The sequence below is a fragment of the Sinohyriopsis cumingii genome, unplaced genomic scaffold, assembly GCF_028554795.1.
Source record: "Sinohyriopsis cumingii isolate HCF-2022 unplaced genomic scaffold, ASM2855479v2 utg002264l, whole genome shotgun sequence".
Lineage (NCBI taxonomy): Eukaryota > Metazoa > Mollusca > Bivalvia > Unionida > Unionidae > Sinohyriopsis > Sinohyriopsis cumingii.
Window position 1 is genome coordinate 37,008 of NW_028316175.1, and position 25,588 is coordinate 62,595.

General features: G+C 39.9%; 1 protein-coding gene across 1 annotated transcript in view; it reads right to left on the reverse strand.

Moving 5' to 3' along the window:
- The window catches only part of LOC149770825 (pleckstrin homology domain-containing family M member 2-like), a 79,784-nt gene that overhangs the window by 35,443 nt on the left and 18,753 nt on the right, over positions 1–25,588 (reverse strand). The window contains exons 7-12 of the mRNA XM_089949063.1: positions 20,169–21,697; positions 19,598–19,664; positions 17,923–18,078; positions 17,586–17,674; positions 12,028–12,157; positions 9,816–9,985 (exon numbers count right to left, since the gene is read on the reverse strand). Of these exons, the coding sequence (XP_089805189.1) occupies positions 9,816–9,985; positions 12,028–12,157; positions 17,586–17,674; positions 17,923–18,078; positions 19,598–19,664; positions 20,169–21,697 (2,141 nt within the window). The remainder of the gene's footprint in view (positions 1–9,815; positions 9,986–12,027; positions 12,158–17,585; positions 17,675–17,922; positions 18,079–19,597; positions 19,665–20,168; positions 21,698–25,588) is intronic.

Consider the following 25,588-nt stretch of genomic DNA (forward strand, 5'->3'; position numbering starts at 1 on the left):
TAAAAGACAAACATCATCTTTTCCTGTCCTTTTTATATAGATAAACAAGATGCAGTAACTCTTGCCCAATACCTCCCTTTGATACCACCAGGTGTCACCAGTTATTAGTTGAGTGAGAAATTAACGCAGTTGCACACATGGCTGGGTGGTTGGGATGGGTTTTTAAGTAACGGGATTGGGTAAGTATTCCCACAAAAACATAATTTACTTAAAAATTTGCTTTCTCCCTCAGACACATTCCCCAATCACATTATGATAGCAGAATAAGTAATAGGGGAGGGGATGCTGAGCATCCAACCTCTACCTTTTGTATCCTTCAAGGGAATGATAGCTGGATTCCCTATGTGATCAATAACCCATTCTCCTAATTATATAATCAACACAGCCGGGGGTCACTTGATCTGTGACATTTATCTACAGTTAAGAAGATGAAGATTGAAATCTTCTTACCTACAAACTCTTTGATTACTGACAGATGGTAACACATTCTGAGCTACAAAGCATGGTTGTGTCAAGAGCCACTGAACCCTCCGATCTGAAATGAAGAGAGTCTAGGCATGCAGCTTGCTTACCCTGCATGTGGAAGCTAAATCTATCAGGAAACATGACTTGTATGATAGTGACTTTAGTGAAGTGTGGACTAGTGGTTCTAATGGATTTAAATCAAGCCATGTTAAAACCCAGGATTGGTTCCATTTGGAAATAGAGTGATAGATTTTGGTTTAATGAGACCAGTGGTCTAAGGTTGACATTGCCCGGGGTGGGAGTGGGAGACAAGCGCCCCAATCCTCCAAAATGCCCCATACGGCCTGTGTCTCTTACTGCCTCTGTCAACTAAAATCCAGCTCCTGGCCTTCGCGAGTGGCTTAGATTTGAAGCCCGGCAGACCATGTTTTCTACTAACAGGAGAAGGGGTGAAGGCGGCCCACTGGCGCCTTAAAACCAGTTGCTTCGGGTAGATGGGACTCGTAAACCTTGGATGGTAGCTCATCTAGGAGAAGGAAAACTCCGATTCCAAACCTCTGCTGCCTTGTGGCTATACCCACTCATGGGAAAGGCTAAGGGAGTAAACCCCGACAGAAAATCCGGAGATGGAGTCCCTAAGGCGGTATGACATTGACTTCAACGTCATTCCGGCAACTCCTGCGACGCCGTTGGTGCCAAGCTGTATCGGCATTCGTCGTTCCCTTGGGCACACCAGCTGCGTGGAGAGGGGGGATCTGCTGCATGGGCAACAGCTGATTCTCCATACCACCCTGCCCAGGCTTCATAGCTCCACTGGAGAGGACACTCCAGCGTCGTCGTACGGCGTCGGCACAACACGAGAAGTAGCAGTTTACCGGTTCTAAGTCAAAGCTCGATTGGCGTAGAGCTTGGCGCCAGGGGTTACTTCTGACGGTGGGAGAGATCATCAGGTCTCACTGGACAGCTACCGCCCGCCTCAAGCTGGGCAGCCCCCAGTCAGTAAGGTGCTGCCCGCCATGACCTGCCTGCTTCACTGGGTGCGTGGAGCTTAGAGAACCATCTCGACAAGTGGGCCACAAAACTCTGCACCAGGAAAGACTAAAAGAAGAAATAAAAGACTCCAACTCTTCGTTTTGCAACCTGGAACATCAGGACCATGTGTTCTGGATTGACCACTGACCTACAGCAGATCGACGATGCACGGAAGACTGCCGTCATTGACAGAGAACTCTCCCGACTGAACATCGACATTGCCTGCCTCCAGGAGACCCGACTGGCTGACAGCGGCACCATCAGGGAAGCCAATTACACATTCTTTTGGCAGGGGAAGCCCTTGGATGAACCTAGGCAGCATGGTGTAGGCTTTGCCGTCAAGAACACGCTAATCACCTTCACTGAACCTCCATCATCAGGTACTGAGAGAATCCTTGCCCTCCGGCTGTCAACATCCTTAGGCCCGGTCAACATCTTCAGTGTGTACGCTCCAACCCTCTACTCCACCTACGAGGAGAAAGACAAGTTTTATGAGGCTCTGGATCAGGCAATATCCAGTATCCCCAACAATGAAAGCCTTTACTTACTAGGAGACTTCAATGCTAGAGTGGGAGCTGACCATGAGGCCTGGTCCACCTGTCTTGGCTTTTACAGAAGGGGCAAGATCAACGAGAATGGTCAGCGACTGCTGGAGATGTGCTGCTCCCACAGCCTATGTGTGACAAACACTTTCTTCAAATGCAAGGAGATCCACCAGGTGTCGTGGAGACACCCACGTTCACGCCACTGGCACCAGCTAGACCTCGTCATCACCAGGCATGCAGAACTGGCCAGTGTCCTCCTTACCCGCAGCTACCACAGTGCCGATTGTGACACGGACCATTCCCTCGTGGCCAGCAAGGTGCGAATACACTGGACAACAAATTTTTACAAAAGTCATGTTACTGAAATAAAATTAGTCAATTCTTATCAATTTTTATGTGCTGAACACGAATATGACAGTCAAATTGCAAAATTGGCTCTAGTTTTTTTGTAATCTGCAAGAAATTAATGTTTACATAACGAAATGCATTCCAATATTAAAAGGTCAACTGTAATAGCCTACCTATAAAAAATCAAGTCATTGACTACATCTTAGATTTCTTCGCCTGTCTCTTGTACAGCTGTTCGGGAGCATCTCTGAGGAGTGTCCAGCAGTAGTCAGCCAGCATTGTAGTGGACCATTTTCCCTGGTATCTTTGTTCCATTGTTGCGATATCTTGATGAAAACGTTCGCCGTGTTCATCACTAACAATACCACAGTTGCTAGGAAAGAAATCCAAATGGGAATGAAGGAAGTGAATCTTTAGAGACATATTGCAGCCAAGTTTCTTATACTTCATCAACATGTCTTCTACTAGTTCCTTATAGTTTTCTGCCCTAACATTTCCGAGGAAGTTTGTAGAAACTAGGCGAAAAGCATTCCATGCTTGTTTCGCGTCACCTTCCAGCAAGTTGTTGAACCGGTCATCTTTGAAAAGCTCTCGAATCTGAGGACCCACAAAAACTCCCTCTTTAATCTTTGCTTCGCTGAGTCGAGGGAATTTTTCATGCAGGTATCGGAATGCTGGCAAAGTCCGGTCAATGGCTTTCACGAAGTTCTTCATCAAACCTAGTTTGATGTGAAAGGGTGGTAGCAAGATTTTCTGAGCCTCAACCAGAGCTGGGTGTTGGATATTCTTCTCTCCAATGGCTACATTCTGCCTGTGAGTCCATTCCTTCCTCATGTAGTGCATTTCCCTTGCTCGGCTATCCCACTCGCATAAGAAACACATGTATTTTGTATATCCTTGCTGCAGTCCCATTAAAAGGGCAACTACCTTCAAATCACCACAGAGGTGCCAGCTGTACTTGTTATACTCAATGGAATTCAGTAGCTGCCTTAAGTTATCGTATGTCTCTTTCATGTGGACAGCATACGCTACTGGAATAGATGGAAGAATGTTTCCATTGTGCAAAAGCACAGCCTTGAGACTCAGTTTCGAAGAGTCCACAAATAGTCTCCATTCTTGTGGGTCATGAGTGATTTTTAAAGCATTCATGAGGCCCTCAATATCGGAACAGAATATCAGATTACTTTCCTTTCTGAAGAAAGGCTCCAATTGCTGGTGGCGCTTTCGATATGCAGTAATTGTGACATCTTCTTCTAGAAGATTCCATTGTTGGAGTCTTGATCCTAGCAATTCTGCCTTGTTCTTTGATAAGTCCAAATCACGAATCAGGTCATTTAGTTCTTCCTGTGTTATTCTGTGTGGGGTTGATGATGCACCACAGTGAAAATCTGGATCACTGCATGCTGATGGACCAGGAGAAGAACAGGTCGACTCACCTTTGTCTTCGTCAGATGAATCAAGAGAATATTCTGCTGGAGGTTCTGGAATAGGAAGTCCCTCACCATGTGGAACTGGTCTCAATGCAGACGGAATGTTTGGGTAGACTATTCTCGACTTCTTTCGCTTCGTTATTCCGCCGGAAAGAGGAGGAACCAAGCAGAAGTAACAGTCATTTAGGTGGTTGCTTGGCTCTCTCCACACCATTGGGACTGCAAACGGCATTGATGACCTTTTGCAATTCAACCACTGTGAAAGCTGTGTTGTACATGTAGCACAGCATATATGCGGAGCCCAAGGCTTGTCTTGGTCACCAACCTTGCATCCGAAGTAAAGATGATATGCCTTCTTCACTTGAGAATTGATACTTTTCTTCTGGTTGGCAAATGTCACTTCCCCACAAATATAGCAAAAATTGTCCGCGGTATTAACACACTTTCGAGGCATTACTGTTCTTTATTGTACGTAAATGGATAAAATAATAAGTTTTATGTAACAGTAGCTTGAACTGTCTCGCACAACGTCTAAAATATTTTAAATGCTGAACCTATCTGATTGGGCTTTATATAGTACGTCAGCTTCAGCAGCCGCCTGGCATTAGTATAATAGGCCTACACATGTATAGTACAATGCTGACGTCAACTTACTTCAGCAGCCGCATGGCATTAGTATTGCATTGCATCAGAAAATGATGCAATCAACTGTGGATGATGTGAGCATGATGGTATTATGCAATGTTACATCATTATTCCGGATGTTGCTGCAGTCCTACTGGAGAAATTTACACAGTGAAACATAGAAAATGAGGTATATGAATATCTTCAAAACGAGAGCCAATACAAATTTTTCACGGTTATATTCGTGTTCGGCACACCAAAATACTACAGATTAGGGCCTTTTCAAGTCAGTAATGATTTCACTGTTGACCAGTGATATTACCCAAGAAGCTGCACCATGCCAAGAAGAAGGGTCACCCACGTATCAACACCTGCTGTGCAAGCAACCCAGAGAAAACACAGCAGTTCATCAGCAAACTGAAGGAAGCCCTCACCAAAGTGACACCTGATGACACCATTGATTCCAAGTGGTCCCATATCCGTGACTCTGTGTACAATTCAGCCATCACAGCTTACGGGAAGAGGGAGCGAAAGAATGTCGACTGGTATGAGGCAAACTGGGAGGAGATGGAGCCCGTGACTGAGGCAAAGAGGAAAGCCCTCCTGGCATACAAGGCTGCACCTAGCCCCAGAACACTACAAGCCCTCAGGATTGCAAGGAATAACGCCCAGAAGACCGCCCGCCGCTGTGCCAACACCTACTGGCTGAACCTTTGCAACAGTATACAGACAGCTGCTGACACCGGGGCTACAAGAGGAATGTATGAGGGTATCAAACAAGCGACAGGCCCCCCCCCCAGCTACAAGACCGCCCCCCTCAAGTCCAAGACGGGCGAAGTCATCACAGACCAGGGGAAACAACTGCAGCGATGGGTTGAGCACTATCTCGAGCTATATGCAACCCAAAACAATGTCACTGGAACTGCCCTGGACGCCATTCCAGACCTGCCTGTCATGGAGGAGCTAGACACACAGCCCACCCTGGAAGAGCTCGGAAAAGCCATCGATTGCCTTGCCTGTGGGAAGGCTCCCGGAAGCGACGGCATTCCGCCTGAAGTCCTCAAGAGCGGAAAACCAGCACTACTCCAGCCCCTACACACACTCCTCTGCCTTTGCTGGGAACAGGGATACATCCCACAGGACATGCGTGATGCCAACATCGTCACTTTGTACAAAAACAAAGGAGACCGTAGCGACTGCAACAACTATCGGGGCATCTCCCTCCTCAGCATCGTCGGAAAGGCCTTCGCCCGTGTTGCCTTGGCACGCTTGCAGATCCTAGCCTCCTGCGTCTACCCAGAATCCCAGTGTGGATTTCGAGCCGGCAGGTCAACTGTAGACATGATCTTCTCACTACGTCAGCTGCAGGAGAAGTGTCGCGAGCAGCGGATGCCCCTCTACGTTGCCTTCATAGACCTGACGAAGGCGTTTGACATGGTTAGTCGGAGTGGACTCTTCAGACTTCTGCAGAAGATCGGCTGCCCCCCACGTCTGCTTGCTGTCATTATGTCGTTCCACGAGAACATGCACAGCACAGTGTGCTTCAATGGCGCAACATCTGAAGCATTCCCAGTCGTTAGCGGAGTCAAACAAGGCTGTGTCCTTGCACCGACGCTCTTTGCCATCTTCTTCTCCATGCTTCTCCAGTACGCATTCAAGGACTGCAGCGAGGGAGTGTACATTCATACCAGGGCTGACGGCAAGCTGTTCAACATCGCCCGTCTCCGTGCTAAGACTAAAGTCACAGAGGTACTCATCCGTGAATTGCTCTTTGCCGACAATGCAGCCTTGACATCACACACGGAAGATGGACTTCAGCAGCTGGTATGCTGCCTCTCCCATGCATGTAAGGAATTTGGACTGACCATCAGTTTGAAGAAAACAAATGTCATGGCACAGGACACAGACTCCCCTCCCTCTGTCTACATCAATGGGTACAATTTGGAAGTTGTCGAGAACTTCACATACCTCGGGTCTAACATCTCCAGCTCACTCTCCATTGATTCTGAGGTGGGCGGCAGGATTGCCAAGGCAGCAGCAGTGATGGCCAGACTTAACCAGAGGGTCTGGAACAACCCCAACCTCACTGAGAAGACCAAACTGCGTGTCTACCAAGCGTGCGTGCTCAGCTCACTTCTCTACAGCAGCGAAACATGGACCACCTATGCAAGACACGAGAGGAAACTCAACAGCTTCCACCTGAGATGTCTGCGGCGCATTCTGCACATCCAGTGGCAGGACAAAGTACCCAACACAGAGGTTCTAGAACGCGCCAACATGAACAGCATGTTCTCCATACTCAGCGAGAGGCGCCTTCGCTGGCTCGGCCATGTCAAGAGAATGGACCCAGGTCGCATTCCCAAGGACCTGTTATATGGGGAGTTAGCAGAAGGTGCACGACCAACTGGACGACCACATCTGCGCTACAAAGATGTTTGCAAGAAGGATATGAAGACAGCAAACATCAATGTCAACGACTGGGAGAGCTGTGCAAACAACCATTCCAGCTGGCGTCTAGCTGTCAGGCAGGGAGTTCAAAACACAGAGGAAAAGAGAAGAATAAAGCAAGCTGAAAAGAGAGCTAAAAAGAAGGATAAGCAAAAGCGTACTTTGGAGCTATGCCATCGTCTCTCGTAGACGGATGGATGCCAAGGAATGAGACCAAAAAAGGCTAAAATATCCTACAGAGATTGGGGCCAAATGTTTCTCCTCAAAGAGCCAGAGAAAAAAGTCAGCCACTTAAGGGATTGAGACACATAGGGAAACTGTTCTTGGTATGGCACCAGTCCCTGACAACATGCCACTTTCCCTAATAAGCCTTCAGAATGGACGGCCTTCCTGCTCTCAATGTTCTCTCCACAACTGAAGGTTTGAACTGTTTGTCTCACAAGGCTGTCCATATAAGAGACGAGCATGTAGAAGAAGACGGTCTGGGCAAGGAGTAGATCAGTGACCCAGGACTTGTCCCATATGATATCAGATGTTGCTATTCTGACCCTGCAGCTTCTGGATCCTTCTAAAAAGAAGTGTGACAGTGCATTCACAGTTTTTGGGTCCAAAACTGGAGACAAAGGGGTTATCATGTGGCTCCACCTTGTTGTAAAGAAGTCAATCAAAGAAACCACCCCTCAAAGTGTGCAAATCTGAGTGAAGACCCACTGATGGAATCCATGTGAAAGGCTTGACTTCTCCTAGATGTGTTGGTCAAGACAATGTGTCTGCCTTGAATGTGTCTGATTTGTATGTTTACATGGAGATTGTCAAACCAACATAGAAATTGCCAAATCAGAACACAATAGTTGGGTGATTTGGTGACTCCCCATCTGAGGAGATAGGTCACCACCACAGAGTTGTTGGATCTAATGAGGACTGTTTTTGTCTGAGAGCTGATCTTTTCAGAAGTGAAAGACATTATGACGGTCTTCATTTTTAGGATGTTGATATGTTCCCCTGACTACCACATGCTGCTGATTGTAGTGTAGGCCAAGAAACAGCTTGGCACCCCAACCATGTGCACTGGTGTCAGTACATGCCGTTATTTTCACTTGGGGGCTTCTTGAGCAGGTTTCCCATTGCCAGCTATCCTGGGTTGCACCACTGATTCAGGAATGACCCAAATCTCGGGTGTGAGCTGAGCAAGATCAAGTCTGCTGCCAGACTAAATAAACTAACGAGCTGCAAAAACTCTCTCGCTGAATTCCTGCTGGAAATGGAATTGATGAGTTTGACGATTCTAATGACATGAACACGAGGAAGTCGCACCAGATTCTGGTTGTTTAAAAATTCCATATCCAGAGGGACAAAAATCCTGGAACAGATGGAAGTCTGACTTTTCCCAGTTCACTAGAAAGCCTGGATGATATAAAAGGGAGAAGAGATTGTCCGGCTTTGAGGTAGAACAGAACTTACTATATGCTTCTGGAGGGTGTTTTCTAGGTATGCTGCTGTCACTGTAGATAACATCAATCAGTAACGATGTCATAATCACAGCAAAGGCCCAAGGGTTGATGTTAAAATAAAACTGACAGCATACTCGTCCCATCGAACAGAAAGGTAGATTGGACTCGCATTCTCCATCTTGAAATTGGGATGCACAACTGGTTGAGTTGACTCAGATGATGGGTCTCAATTTGTTTGCTTTCCAAAAAAGGAAACAACCTTGATTAAAAACCGCCGAGATTGTGGTCTTTGCACAAGTTCCACCATGTTTTTTTTTTTTAATGAGTGACCATATCTTCTGTTGTAGAAAGGCATCCTTCTCCCAATTTGAAGGTGCATCCATGATGAGGGGAGAGGAGAAGAGTGGATGGGCTTGTTGATATTTGAAAACCCAAAACCCCTCCAAATGACCTGGATCATACACACAATTGCCCCCACTCACCCCCGTTCTGTGAGAATATGGAGATCAAGTGAGCTCAAAATTCATTTTCTTACCACCTCTGTATGACTGTCTATTAGAGACTGATATTGATGCACTTGTGACTGAGAAGATCCCCTGTCCCGAGTCCACTTAGCATCCTTTCCAACTGGCAGAGTGGTTCCAAATGCCCATGTGCATTGAGTGGCAAGATGGAGGGGCAGTTCCTGAGCTGCCTGCCTCCAAACTTCCTCTATTCTTCCTCCAAAGCAACTGTGACCTGAACAGGGTCATCCGGAAAGGGACCGTAAGACAAATTTTGAATGACATGCAACTCATCATATTGGCCTGTCAAAGTAATGGCCATGGTATGGTGAGAATTCCTGGTCAATGACATTAGCAATCCTGGCCATCACCTCCCAAGCATGGCTACTGCCGGGTGTCTATGTCGAGACATCTTACACATGTGCACCAACAAATGATCAAATGTCCTAGTGGTGAATTTTTTTTTCTCTCCTTTCAATACATTCCACAATCACATTACTTTCAGAATATTAGCTGGCTACCTCACAAATTCAGCCCTACTTAAAAACAAAAGTTGTCTTTCCCTGTCTATTTCTAATAGAAGGGCAATAACCCTTAAATTATCTTGCTAAATCCACAACAGTCAAGATTACTGATAATCACTGTACTTGACAACTAAAAAGTTACACCACCAACACGACATGAAATAGTTCAAACCTGTGAATACAGCAGTTTTCTTTTACATATACAGTATAAGCCCATCACATACCACAATGTCTTGTGATCTAATGCAGTAATATGTGTTCTTTTGATTCTGTATTAAAAAAATCTTGTTTTCAGTTAATCTTGAAATTAATTTCTTGGTGTTGAATGCAAACTGTTTCTTGGTCTTATAACAGATTTGGTTTTCTAATATTGGAATTTTCCTTATCTACTCTGCAATATATTTCGAAGCAACACAAATTACTATTATGACCAATTTATTATTACCTAAGCATAACATAGGCTGGTTTCCAGGTGGTGCCTCGCAGTAATCCACTTGATTCCGGGGTTTTGTATAACACGTGTCCCTCCCTCTCCGAAGATCCAGCTCGACCCCTGCATGTCTGGGGATCTTCCCAGTGAACCAAAGCATAATACTTAAGTTTGGCTTCTGAGGACTGTAAGGAAAAAGAAAATAAAAATATTAAATGAGATCTTTACAATTAGGAGTATTAACACCATTTTCAGCACAAGATAGGATGTATACAGCACCAGTATAATTGATGGCGAAGAACCTGGAAAAACCTGGAAATAATGACCAACCCATGGGCAGCCACTGGCAAGTTTTCTCACTTACCCACATTGTCTGAACCCAAGACTTTAACAAACGCAGACTGGTGAGATGGCAGTGATCCGTAACTGTGAGCATTTTAAACCGCTTGGCCAATCAGGTCCTCCTCACCCTTTATAGTGTAAATTATCATCTATAATTTGTTGAATGCTTTCTATTAAACACTAAAAATAATTACAGATAAACGTATCGATAATAAGTTTCAGCTCATACTTAAATGTTATTATTATATGCAAGCTTTTAAAAAAGAGAAAAATGTACTTTGAACATGAAAGCTGAAGTAAACAAATAATAATTACTAATTTCAATGACTGATGCTGAACAATGTATTAGAAAGTACAAAACAATTAATGACATTACATAATAATGTGAAGATGTGGAAATTCTATATAAGGTTCGCCATTTTCTAAACGAACAGAATACAAATTTAACTGCAATCTGGTAGGAATAGTAATGCAAACCAACTTCTCTGTGACTGATACTACTGCAGGCTTACTTTCTGGGAGGAAAAATACTGCAGGCCAATTTTCTAAAAATGATAATACTGCAAACCTATTTTTATAGGAAGGATAATACTGCAGGAATACTTTTCTGGGAGGGATAACAACGCAGGCCAGCATTCTGGGAGGGATAATAAATCAGGCCTACATTCTGGGAGGAATAACAATTTAGGCCTACATTCTGGGAGGGATAATAATGCAGGCCTACATTCTGGGAAGGATAGTACTACAGAAATACTTTCTGGGAAGGATATTACTGTAGGCCTACTTTTCTAGGAGGGATATTACTTCTGGCCTACTTTCTAGGAGGGATAACGCTGTAGGCCAACTTTCTGGCAAAGATATTACTGTAGGCCTACTATCAGGTAGGGATACTATTGTAGGCCTATTTTACAGCATGGGTAATACTACCGGCCTACTTTCTGGTAGTGATAATACTGTCGACCTACTTTTCTGTATGCTATTTATCTGTTTACAGAGTTTGCAGGGGATTACCTCGGCCAAAAATCACAGTACACTGATCACTTACTTTCATGTCCCTCAGTATACCACTGCTCCTAGTACATAACAAAACAAAATTAGATTTTATTTCTTTTCAAATGTTGGACTTGATCCCAATATCTTTCACAAATCTCATTTGAATTTCATGTTGGTATATTTGAGACGTGTTAAACATGTGATTAAATGTTCATAAATATAATTATAGTCATAATATTCTAAATTAATTTGTGACAAACACAACAACTTTGTAAGAATTTTAAAAAAAATATTGAATATATTTTGTCATTAAAAACAAAGACATGATTGTAATATCATTAAGGTTTTAACAAATTCATTCTGGAATTTCTTTACAATTCATACTTATGCAAACTACCGAAGTACCGGTACAGTCAAAAAGTACATCGATATGTACCACTGGATTTAAACTAGTATGTCATGCACTCTACTTAAAACTTGTCAAACTTGCATGGGTCTTTAATTTGATGAGTATAATTTTACAGTACTTGGTTAAGTTCATTTGTTTTTTAAGTTTAACAACATTTGTCAGCAGATGATAGGATATACATGGCAGTCACTATAAATAGTGGAGGAAGAACCCGTATATCGGTAAGGACAACCACTCTTCCAGAATCTTCAAGTTCTTCATTTATTCATCTTTCAATTCCTTAAATACAGCCAATCTCACCTGAAAATTTACTTCTATGAACCAATCATCCATCTTAATCTGCCAGTCTTTTAAGGTTACTTACATGTGATATAAAAAATTTATACAGCAAATGCCTGCCCTAAGTGGGCATTTTTAACACTATCCAGAAGTGATTCTTTATGACAGGTCTGAATATATACGGAGTAAACATGTTATCCTTACTTCACAATTACACTCTGTAGCAATGTATTTCCTAAGTCCTGTTCTCTGAATGGTGGCATCAGTGTCTACTGTCAGTTTGATTGGTACATCATCACTTGCCATGACTGATGCTAGGCAATCCACTATTGCTCTGAAAAGACAGATATTATATATCACACAAAGTCATTGATAACACCGTATTTTATCACACAAAGTCAATCATACCACTGGATTTTTATATTTATTGCACAAATTCCTTGATAACACTGGATATTATGACACAAAGTCTTTGATATTACAGGATTTTATTAAACAAAGTCATTGATAACACCAGATTTTAATATGCAGTCATTGATAACACCAGATTTTATCATGCAGTCATTGATAACACCAGATATGATCATGTAGTCATTATTAAAACCAGATTTTATTACATAAAGTCATTGATTACACAGGATTTTATCACCCAAGGTAACTGATAACACCATATTTTATCACACAGTTATTGATAACAACAGATTTTATTATACAAAGTTATGTCCAACACAGCATGGTCCAGCAGAGAAAAGTCAGTTCAGCATGATCTGTTGGCTACATTTGTAATGATAGTTCAGCATGATCTGTTGGCTATATTTGTAATGCTAGTTTGCCATCTATTATTATCATAATCTAACCCTACTGCAGCTCAAACTCCACCCCAATCAAATATGGCACTTAGGGAGCACCAATATTATCAAAATTTTAGTCTAGTAAAGAGACCCTTGTTAAGAAAACTGTAAGTTTTGTGATTCTAGTTTTCTTTCACATAAAACTACAGACCTTAAAACTTAAAGTGTGAAACTTCCAAGTAAGAAACAGTCTACAGTGTAAAGATTGTGACAGTATGTAACGAGAATAAAAAATAATAAGTGACAGTTCCTAACATGAAATATAACTAAGTTGTAACTGTCAAACAAAAAGAATAATTCGGTTATGACTATGTAACATGAATAATAACTAAGCTGTAACTAAGACACATGGAGAATAACTAAGTTGTGACAGTGTGTAACATGAAAATTATATTTTGACAATTTTACAAAGTCATCTTGTGTACCACTGCAAGAATGCATCCATATGTAAATGTCTCCGAACCTTTAGATACTGTTGATTGTACCTATTTTACAATAGCGTCATACAAATAATTTTAAAAAGATATAATAAGCAAAGATCGTGTTCACAATCAAACTCGTCAAAAACCTTGATGCTATAAGCATATTTATCTACACAATTTATCGCAAAAAAACAAGACAGTTTGATAATTATCCCAGAAAGTTATTTGTTAACATGTTAACAATGGGATTTGATCTAAACAGAAACATGTCACTAATGAATTCAAACTGTGACAAAAACTAGTAGCATTTTAAATAACTCGGATTCTTAAAGATAAAATATGATTATATTAATAGCCTACACAGACCTGAAAACCTAAAGAGACATTCTCAGTAGGTCAGTTGACCAATTTTCAGTAACATGTAAAAGCTATTATAGTAAAACTTTAAGAACCATTACATGTTGTAACCTACAATATATAGCTACTGGTGTGACTGGTACATGGTACTTTTGCACTTTCTAAGAAACTTCTGATCAAACTCCATTCTGAAGCATTCTCCCCCCTTCACTTTCATGACTAGTATTGCTTCCAAGGTATCAACTGACACAGATGACCTGGATTATGAGTGTTTGTTGCAACAAATGAGAACACCCTCTCACAACCTGCATTTGAATGAAGAACAATAAGTACATTCTTCATGATGCTGGACAAAAATCTGTATCTGAACTGGCCATTAGCATCCTTGAGTTTACCATTGCTTGTTAACTCGTTTAGTGTTTAAGATCTCAGGATTCAATTCATCTACTTGGTAATTCAAATATTCCGCTTCAAGTTGTCTTGCCAGTTGGTTTCTTTGGGTTACATACTCATAAACCTTGACGGAAAATACATCACACTGCTAAAATCACTCATCATCCTTTTTGACTCATCAGTAACTGCACTGTGTTTCAGAAGTTCATTATTCAAGGGAAACCTCTTAACAATGTGATCACAAGCAGCTGTGTAATTGTCCCTTACATGTTTATATAAGTGACAAAGGCTACTTTCATACAACTTACTTTCAGCAAAGTATTTTCAAGTTTCTAAACCTACTGTAAGTGAATCATATGATTTTTGTTTCTTACAGTCATGATAATTGATATCAGTAAGATCCTTGGCTTGTGAAATTTCCGTAGCCTTTACAAATCTAATCAGCAAATGTTTTAATAACTCAAGCATGTTTTCTCTAAGTTTGTGGATCATAGGCTCCTCCTGTTGCATGATTAAGTTGAACTTGTTAAATAATGGAATTATGTGGTCTAAAAATAAGCAATAAATTTTACGCCCTCCAGGACTGCAACGCCTTACACACACTCATAGCCTTTTCCTCTCTGTAACTGATTTTTTAAACTGTCTTTCCGGTCATTTCTAACCAATGATGTCTGACATCTAGACAGAGTTTTTTTTATCTAATTTCTTTGATTTAGCTTTATCTAAAGAACCTATCTTGGGTTTCATTTTCTTAGACTTTCCTGCTGAAGCAGACTTGAGGATAGAACTAGCTTGCCTTCTAGATTTATCACAGCTCAAAGCTTTAATGCACGTGCCTGCACTATCGTTATTTCCTTCTTTATTGCTAGATACATGTGGAACCGTCGTTATTTCCTTCTTTATTGCCAGACACATGTGGAACTGTCGTTATTTCCTTCTTTATTGCCAGATACATGTGGAACTGTCGTTATTTCCTTCTTTATTGCCAGATACATGTGGAAATGTCGTTATTTCCTTCTTTATTGCCAGATACATGTGGAACTGTCGTTATTTCCTTCTTTATTGCCAGATACATGTGGAACTGTCGTTATTTCCTTCTTTATTGCCAGATACATGTGGAACTGTCGTTATTTCCTTCTTTATTGCCAGATACATGTGGAACTGTCGTTATTTCCTTCTTTATTGCCAGACACATGTGGAACTGTCGTTATTTCCTTCTTTATTGCCGGACACATGTGGAACTGTCGTTATTTCCTTCTTTATTGCCAGATACATGTGGAACTGTCGTTATTTCCTTCTTTATTGCCAGATACATGTGGAAATGTCGTTATTTCCTTCTTTATTGCCAGATACATGTGGAACTGTTGTTATTTCCTTCTTTATTGCCAGATACATGTGGAACCGTCGTTATTTCCTTCTTTACTGCTAGATACATGTGAACTTTATCCTTGGAACTAGACACCTTCTCTGACATCCTACCTTTGGCTTTAGCTCTTTGCCTTTAACCTCTTGCTTCTTGGTTTCTTTAACAAAATACATTTGTAAGAGTTCCCACTGTTCCAACAGTCTCTTTATACCTTCATACTTTTATCCCAATAATATGATATGTCCACTAATAAGTCGTCAAAACTAATAGGCAGCATATCAGCCCACTTTTTCACTGCTAAATGTATCAAATGGCATGAACATCCGCTCAGATACATGGAGGGATTCACCTTACTTATATGTCCAAATACACCTTTATTGCAACCTGTCATCACTGAAGCATTATCTGATTCAAAGGCAAAACAGTTATTCCAACTTATGTTTCTCTTTTTCAAATCATCATCCAATAATGTAAAAATATTTTCCCCAGTAGAGGCTCCATCAAATGTTGGAACCGACAAAAGTGCTTCAGTTACAATCCTGTCTGTGTTATCAAAATATCTAACAACAAGAGCTAGGTACAGCTTCTCAGAATCATTGCTACCATCAGTTGCTGAAAGGTTGGGATAAAATATTGTTAACAATGCCTTCCTGTATTGACTTGCACTGTTGTTGTTCTTTGGTTTAACACCATTTTTCAGCACAAGACAAGCTATACATGGCGGCCAGTATTAATGGTGGAGTAAGAACCCGGGAAACCCCTGGAAAGAACCACCAACCCTCGAGAAGCTACTGACAAGCTTTCTCACATACCCACATTGGCTGAATCTGAGACTCGAACCTACACAGACAGTGGTGAGATGGCAGTGATCCGTGACGGAGAGTGCTTTAGACCACTCGGCGCCCCTACTTGCACTGTTGTAATTCAGTAACAGTAGCTTTTGTTCTGACACACTGATGACTATTTGCTAACAATGATTTTGAAAACATGCACTTGAATAGTTTAGAAGCATGGTCAGATGCAACATTATGCTCAACCAAACAGTTTTTAAAATATACTTCGACCTTGTCCTTAGCGACCTCTAATTCAGTTTCTGGCACTGCAGTTCCAAATCCCATAGAGGTCATGGACTTACAACTTGATTTCATTGCACCGTATTCTGTATGTTTCTTTAAAATTCACATGGTGGCAACAGTCATCTCGCCTACCATGGGAAATGTTCAACATGTGCAATAAATGTAATGGATGCCTTTTTTAAAATACTTTTTTATAAGCATGACCAAGTATCTGAGTAATCTGTTTTATACGTTTGCAACCACTGTTAAAGCTTTTTATGAGGCTGGTTGTTGTCTCCACCTTTGACACATTTTCGTTTGGAAGACATTTTCAGATGACTGGATGACAAAATGAAAAACGAAGCTAGATCAGATGTGCGCTTCTCACGAATAAAATAGGCAGGTTTAAAGCATCTGAGGTACTACTGTATGGTTAGCCTGGTTCCCAACCAAAATCCACTCAGTCTAAGATGAAACTCCGAATCCGAACATGGAGTCTAATATGACAATCCAGATCCGGAATGAACCAGTACAAAAAATATCCGTAACATTAAAATAAAGATGACATTTCCCTACTTTTTGCTATCATTCCGTAAGTCTGTAATTTTAGTGGGTTTTTTGTAAGACTTACGGCTAAATCGTAAGAGTTGGCAGGTCTGCCTACATAGATGAAAATAATAACTATTATCTTAGTGTCACTATTTTCAACATGACGAGTGACTGTAATGAAAAGAGTAAATGTAATGAATCCTCTAAACAAAATAAGCCAACAATGCAAAAATCACACACTGAGCAAAATGAAACTTGTAACATTCATTAATATTAATGAAGCTCCACCTGTTGACTTCAACCATAATCAAGCACTTGTTAAGCCACTTATTGCAACAAAGCAATGAGATGCTTTCCTTCATTATGAAGTTATTACAATTCTTTTGTGAACTGCACTTGTTGAGATTGTACAATGGTGACATGCAGTTTTTTTTTTACTCAGTAGTTATGTCCCTACCATTACATACAGTTTCTGTTATTCAGTGGTAATGTCCCTAATTTTTATGATGTAATGCCATTGTCAAGACACACAATAGCTGCTGCAGACGACAAACTACTGTCCATTTTATTTTTATTTATTAAACGTTATTTATCACGTGTTTGTTGAAATGTACTACTAGAGTTTTTAGTTATGATACTGTCCCCTCTTTAAAATCTGAAAATGTCCCTTTATAAAACTGCCAGCAAAGAATTCTGCGATATATGTGAAGAAATCACCCCTGAGATAATCTTTGCTGAAAATAGTCCCAAAAAATGAATACATACTAACCTACTACACTTTTCATCTCCTGTTGTCAGCCAGTACTGTTTCTTCCTGCTCTTACACACAATGTGAACCAACTGGTTGTTCACGCCCAACTGAAACAAAAGTAATCTACTGACTTAAAAAGACAATGTTGGAAATATCACTGAGCTAATTTAAAAAAAAAAAATGAAAAGACTATCCCAACCTTTAGAATTTATGTATCATGGCATAATGAAAATTAAGTATATAAAAAAAAGAAAAGAAACGGCTTTAAAATTAAATAAAATATTCATATTCAATTATTTTTCTCAACTAAATGTCATGGTAAAACTTCAAAAGTAGTCAATTGCCTTGTACATACTGATATGTAGTCAATATCTGAAAATCTGATGACAGCCTCCCTGGTAAATTTCCCATCTCTGCTCTCCTGTGACAGCAAATATAGCGATCGCGACGAGATGAGGATGAAGATGACAGATTTTTCCCCTTCTGTGTGTCCCATTAGGCTGCTAAACATCTGAAATTTCAGCACAATATAAATGTTTGTGTTTGCACACACACTTAGTATATAGTTATAAATATTTGATCATTTTTATTAACATGCATTAGTGGAGGATTCTGAAAAGTCCTCCAGCTGTCTCTCCATTCATCCACCCTCTGTCTGTGTGTAAACTCTATAAAATAGCAGCTTAATGAGCTGTTAAAAATTCTATACATTTATGCAATTTGAAGATATTATCAATTATTAAAAGAAAGTTGTATGCTGGTGAGTTAACTTTCTCAGTATATTATATTTATCGAGTTCATATCAGACTCCTGATAATATGAAATGTGGCCAACGTCATAAATTGTAAGAAATTTCCCAAAATATAATTTTCTTTGGACCTCTTCATTTCTATTACAAGGCTAAACTGCAATTATTAAAGTTATGTTATGATTTTTCATTTTTATTGTTTAATAAAAGACAGTAGACAAATGTCAGGCAGCTGAACAATCTCAGCCCCACATGGACCTCTTGTTTAAAGAATTAAGTTGGCAGAGAAGACAAATATTATGACTTTTAAGGAAAATTACCACCAGATTAAAGATGTCAATGGGTACCTGGGTACTCGGGTATCTGCATATTGATAATAACCCATGTAATAAAATGGGCAACAGGGTACCAGTTAAAAAACATATTTCCAACTTTAGACCAAAAACATCAGAAGTGAGCAGGACACAGAAGAATGATTACAGTTCAAGGCAGATATCATGGGACTATTGGCAGCTGTTCATTTTTTCATTGTTAGACAACCTTCTAATTTTCTTATTTTTGATTTACAGTAACTGTACATGAAACAGTTCCACGAAAACAGATGGGTTTCTTGATTGTGAAACCATGTGTCACAGATACATTTTATTTTGATACACAAGCACACAGTGGACCAGTCTAATGCAATCTAAAAAAATGGCACCAGATATTAAGAGAAACAGGCTTTATCAATGTGACTATTGGATGTCATATGACTGAAAAAGAAGAAATTGTGTATATGAACTCAGCAAAGCCTTACCCTATCCCATACTAGGGGTCAGAATGTGTTCATGAACTCAGCAAAGCCTTACCCTATCCCATACTAGGAGTCAGAATGTGTCCATGAACTCAGCAAAGCCTTACCCTGCCCCATACTAGGGGTCAGAATGTGTGCATGAACTCAGCAAAGCCTTACCCTGCTCCATATTAGGGGTCAGAATGTGTGCATGAACTCAGCAAAGCCTTACCCTGCCCCATACTAGGGGTCAGAATGTGTCCATGAACTCAGCAAAGCCTTACCCTATCCCATACTAGGGGTCTGAATGTGTCCATGAACTCAGCAAAGGCTTACCCTGCCCTAAATATATTAGATAACACAAGAGTATCAGTGCCATGGGTTAAAATTATTTTTTGTGGTGTTCTAACCAAAGCAGTAACTGTGTATCTGCCAATAAAAAACCTCCAAGAGGTTAATCTCTAAGAATGTACTGTAAAAGGGTAATGAAAGTAAAATGTCACATTTTACCTTCATGAAGACTTCATTTTCATCCATCACATCTAGCATTATAAACAGCATACTATTGTGGTCTAACCTGACAAGAACAAAATTAATCCATTACCATCTTAAAGTTGATGTGTTTGATTTGAAAGACATTTCCATTGAGAGTGACTCATTATACAGCAATCTTTCACAAAAGTTAGTTTCTCTGAAGTATACTTACAGATCCTAACAATACTAACTTGGAAATAATTCAGATAGGTTCTTTCTATGAACAAAATTGTTATCTTTATTCCTCAATTAAAAGTCTAGGTGATCCAAGATCTGGTATGTCATTATATGAATTTACAATGAAAATCAAAGCCAAAATGAAGTCCCATTATCATAGACTCAAATCATCATTTCAGCCCCCACCCAGCATTACTGTGCAGGATAACAATAATATTAATAATAATAACAGTAATAATAATAATAAAGCAAAATTTTAAAGTATCCCTACCGTTGTCAAAATTCTTAAGGTATACACACATGCCTGTAATCAAAACACTTCATTCAAGGTTTAAAAAAAAGGATGAATAATGCCTGATAATTTTCTTACCTAACCTCTCCTGGGCATAGTTTGTTATTTTCGTTCTCATCTGCCTCTTTACAATTGACAACATCTTCATCTGCCTCCTCTATAAAGCTGAAGAACGGACATGTATTTGGTTTATTGATGATATCATTAACTCTGTCATGAAGCTGCATGATAGCTGATTGTGTTGATGGATTCAGATTGGCCACCTTATCTACATTCTGATTGGATGACTTGTTTACATGTTCACTCTTATTTGAATTCCTTAATTCTGACTGGTTTGGTGACTTCCCTGAATCACTCTGATTGGCTGATTTGCTTGGACATTGCCCTGAATTGGAATTACTTGTACGAGACTCATCAATGGATTTCACATATGCAATCTCGCTAACTGAGTTGTGCAGCAGTTCACTTTTGTTTGAATTCATAGTTTTTAACTGAGCAGATTTCTTCAATTCTGATTGGCCAGATGATGTCTTTATTGATGTACTCTCTCCAATAAATACAGAATCATTTTGGGCCTTTATTGCACTTAATGTATTTTCTTCTTTAAAATGTGTAAGTTTAGAAATATTTGTTTCTAACAATTGTGGAGTTTGTACAGTTGACGGCTCATCGCAGTCAACACTTCTTGCATAAATATCTTCCATACTATTGCACAATCCCACTGACTTTGTTATAACCTGTTCTGTTTTGTGACTTGACTGAAATAAGTCTACATTAAACTGATCACCTGATTCTACTGAAATCTTATAGGAGTCCAGCGAAATCTTGCTATCACAATCTTTGGACTCTGACTTTTCAGGAGATCTATGACCTTTTTTGACCTTTGACTTTTCACTATCTCTAGCACCTTTATGGTTGGAATGCATTTCCTGATGAGGTTTATCCACAGCATTAACTATCACAGTTTGCTCATCAAACCTGAACTGTTCTGTAAATATTCCACTGTCCCGTTGACAAGACTTCTCAGAACTTACTTCAGAGTGGCCTGTGCTTTCCATACTAGAAATCATGGTATCTACACTATCTTCACGGCTGTCTGAGCCTTCTATGGTTGATCCTGAAGAATCAGACCTAGCCTTCCTTGGTTTAACACTGTTTCCATTTTCATTTAAATAATTATGACTGACTGAATGTGATTTTTTATTCACCGACTGTCTGTTTATTTTTTCAGAATTTCTCTCCGATTTTGATGGGAAGTTACTAACAAGAGATTCTCCACTGACATCATTTGTCCCTATTTTGTTTAATCTCTTCTTCCTGACTCTTTGTCGTGATTTCTTAGGCAATCGTATAACCTCAAGTGTGGAGTTGCCATCAACTAAATCATCTTCTAAATTCACAGAGGCTTCGAGTCGGCGAAAACGAGCCTCCCGTTCATAATCCCCTTCATACTCTGTTGGAGTCTCACTATGATGACGAAAATTCATGTCACTGTGACAACCCGAGTCAAGAGAAGGAGAATATTGCTGTGTTCTTGGGCTCAGTAAGCTGGTATCATTGCTAGCTACACTAGCACTGTCACTGTTGCATTCGCTTTGAGAGATGGACTGTAAAAGAAAGAATCATTCCCAATGCAATCTGAAATACCCAGAAACAAATGTGATATCTTACAAGAAATCAAAAGTTCTTTACTGTGTCCCATAAAGTAATGTAATTTAATAAATTACTCTCCCTAAAAGTAAGAGCCACAGTGGCTAATTGGTTGGTGTATCTGACTTGTGACTGAAAGGATGTGGATTCAAATCCTACGATCAACCTGGGCCAGTTGATCAAATTGAACCCGAATGTCTTGGTACTAAAAAATCTAACAATTTTGCTGTGATGTAAAACAACAAAGCAAACCAGTAGCTGCAACTGTAAACTATCAGAATTGCAATTTAATTGCTAATATTTTGAAGCAAGTTACCATAATCAGCAATGAAAAGTTATATCATTTATAAAAAAATTCTTTACATTTGTTTGGTGGAATAATCAAACAGCTCGTCTGAAACTATCATAGTTAAACATACAAACAATACGGAGCACAAACTGAATATTCTTTTAATTGGTTGCAAGAAATCATAAATTTTACCTATCATTCATATTTGCAGCAGCAGCTTTCTTTCAGACATAATGAGGAGCTAAGCATATTTAATTCAACTGACACGTGGTTAATTCCGACATGGACTGTAATTCAATCTGTAGTTTTTTTAAGCAAGTGTTGTACTAAATTATGTTTCCCCAAGAATACTTACCTGAACACTTCACTATTTGGAAAATAAACTTCACTATCTACATAATATGTCCATTCTGAAAGACGAAAAGTTCTTCTTTCCTATTTATATGCCATATAGACCTATGAAGAAATTCTTACCTATTACCTCACCCGTATTACCTCAAGGTAGCTCTTGCTTTAAGCTGATTGATACATCAACCTCACATTCATGGGGAGCTGTTGGAGTGTTTTATAGTAATGTCTTTTACTTGAGTATCAATATTATCCAAAATATTGCTAGGACACACAAATGCACAAATCACAAAAAATTTGTACGAATTTGTTCCAGAAACAGTCCAGCAAAAGTAACTAAATGTATTTATTATGGAGAAAGAGTGTATGACTTGGAATACAACCTATCCTTAGCTAAAGAGCCTGGTACACCAAAATGAACTAAATGGCATTCAACTCACCTTGCCTTCTGTAGCGAAAACTATAAGAAAGCATATCTTCTGATAGCAGCTTCAGCAAGACTGTGTCTAAGGGTATAATCTGACTCAGGGAAAGCCACGTCAAAACCCATTTAAGATTCCATTTCAGAAATGGGTTGAGGGATTTCTGACCTCTACAAGTCAAAATTGGTTAGCATGTCATAGTGACCTATATCGTTTTCTTTGCCATGATGCCTGAAAGTCAGATATGAAAGAACAATAGCCATGACAGTAACTGGAACTAACAGTTTCTCCTCAAACATCCTAGAAAAAAGTCAGACAACTGCAGGACTGAGGCACTGAAAGGGATGATGGTAGTGACTTTACACCAGTCCCTTAACACATGCCAATTTACCTCACACACCTTCAAAGGTGGCAGGCCTTCTACATTGCAAGATTTTCTCCACAAATGAAGGCTGAAATTCATTCCTTTGCATGGTTCTCCATGACCAAAAAAAGACATAAAGGAATAGTCAGTACAAGCAGGAGTGGAATACATCTGAATGTGGCTGTTTGAGAAGGTGCCCAAGAATTTTCCTGACAACCTCTATTACTAGACTGAGCAGATCATTCACCCAGCACATGTCCCACATGAGGGGCTATCAGATTGAGCAGATCATTCACCCAGCACATGTCCCACATGAGGGGCTATCATATTGAGTACATCATTCACCCAGCACATGTCCCACATGAGGGGCTATCATATTGAGCAGATCATTCACCTAGCACATGTCCCACATGGGAGGCTATCAGACTGAGCAGATCATTCACCCAGCACATGTCCCACATGAGGTGCTATCAGAAACCCTGGCAAGTCTGACCTACAATTTCTGTACTACTTTCAGTGCCAATATCATGGAGGAGATGAGGGAGGGGGGTGAAATGACACAGAACCCAAAGTTGGTCCCAACTGACCAATATTCACTTCCTGGGCTTCTGGATTGGGGTCCATATCGACAGTTTGTTATCCCACCTTGTTACAAAAAGGTCCATCATTAGATGCCGCCCCCAAATTGCACAAATCTGATGAAAGACCATCTGATGGATGGACACTGGGTGTGAAGCTGTCCAGGATATTAAGCCTGGAAGGAATCCTGTCTGATATGGATTACAGCGATCCCCCTCTTATACAGCCAAATCTTCTGCACTTGGAAACTGGCCATTTAAGAATTTAAGACGGGTGGCCTTTCTGGTGGGGGGGGGACAAAAAAAAATTGTAAGAAGTATATGTACGTAAGAAAGATACTTACTTCAAAGCATTTAATATCTTCATTTAATATCTTTGTTTAAAGGTAACATTAATTATTAAAAGGTTCTTCTTGTCTTAAGAATTGACTTACTTCAACTGAATATACATTAATAGTTCTTATTCTTTATGTAATCGTGATATGCGAGTGGGTATTGTTGTCATGCACATTGTAAAGCCATTCAAAAATGTCATTTAAATCTTGGTACATACATAATTCTCTTTCCATTTGCTCCATTTTCCCACTGCTGCTGAATAACCTCTTATTGTTTATGACATTGTTTGAGTCTTTTCAACATAAAATTGTTTGGCAAGTCCCCCCTCCCCACCCCACATCGTCAAGTAGAATAACCTACTTTCTTCGAAAATAATACATCTTCATTTACATGATGACAGGTTAATGTTTGGTAATAGTTTATTTGGATGTCGCTAACTGTATGCAATTTAATTATGCAGACAAAACTTTTGCAGAGTGCACGAATTTGCCTTTATTGTGAAAGAGGCATAAATGTATTATCACATGATTTTTCAGTCCTTGTCTGGTACCCTCTTTTGTTCAAGTTCAATTTCTATGTGTGTGTTACTCCATAAAATCTATTTTAGCCTAGGCTGACCATGTTATGACCTTGACAATTATGTCCGGTTGTAATCGTCAAAGATTAGAACTCAACAGATATGTGAAGCCCAAAACACTTATAACATTGTTGAGCCCATTTGACTGAGTTTGAAACTGTTCTTGATGCCACAGTGTAATGTAGGAGCTTAAAGGTGGCATGAAAAGCATTCTTTTTGTAGTGACAGCAGCTCAATGTTAAATGTGTCCTGACTGGTTCAATGCAGTAGTATGTATGTTCAAATGGACAATCACCAGAGAAATGCAACAAGTCCACAGACTTACAGCCCACAAATATATGTTTTGACATGTGAGGTCGTTTATGCTTACTGGGTTGCCTATGTATGAATAATTTCCTGACTATCCATTAGGTCTGCAATGGATGAAAATTGTCCGAAGGCCAGTGGCACATATGCAACTCTAACAGCGTCTGGAAAAATATAAGGGGATGGAAACTCCACAATCCTTTGTTCCTGCCATATGCCAGATACAATCATTTCAGTATTGTACACATAAATTTAGATGGCGTGGGGACCATCAAGATGTCACACTCTATGCAAAGAAAAGATGGTTTCATCAGGTGAAGGCTCAAAATATTGCATTCTGTTATGATGTCACATATCTCTCTGTGCTCTTGATGCTTTCCCACAACACATTTGTAATGTCTGTATTACCTTCAGACCATAATGTGTAAACACTGAAAAATGAGGAAGATGAACGCAAACAAGGCACGTTTCATGGGTGTCCTCAAGATTGTAAATTCCATGCATTTTCTTGCTCTTGTTTAAAATTGAAAAGAAAACAACCAGAAAGTGTTCACAAAATATAACGACACTTGTTAATAAAATAGATGCAGTGAGAATGAATTAACAACCCACAACATGCAACAATGAT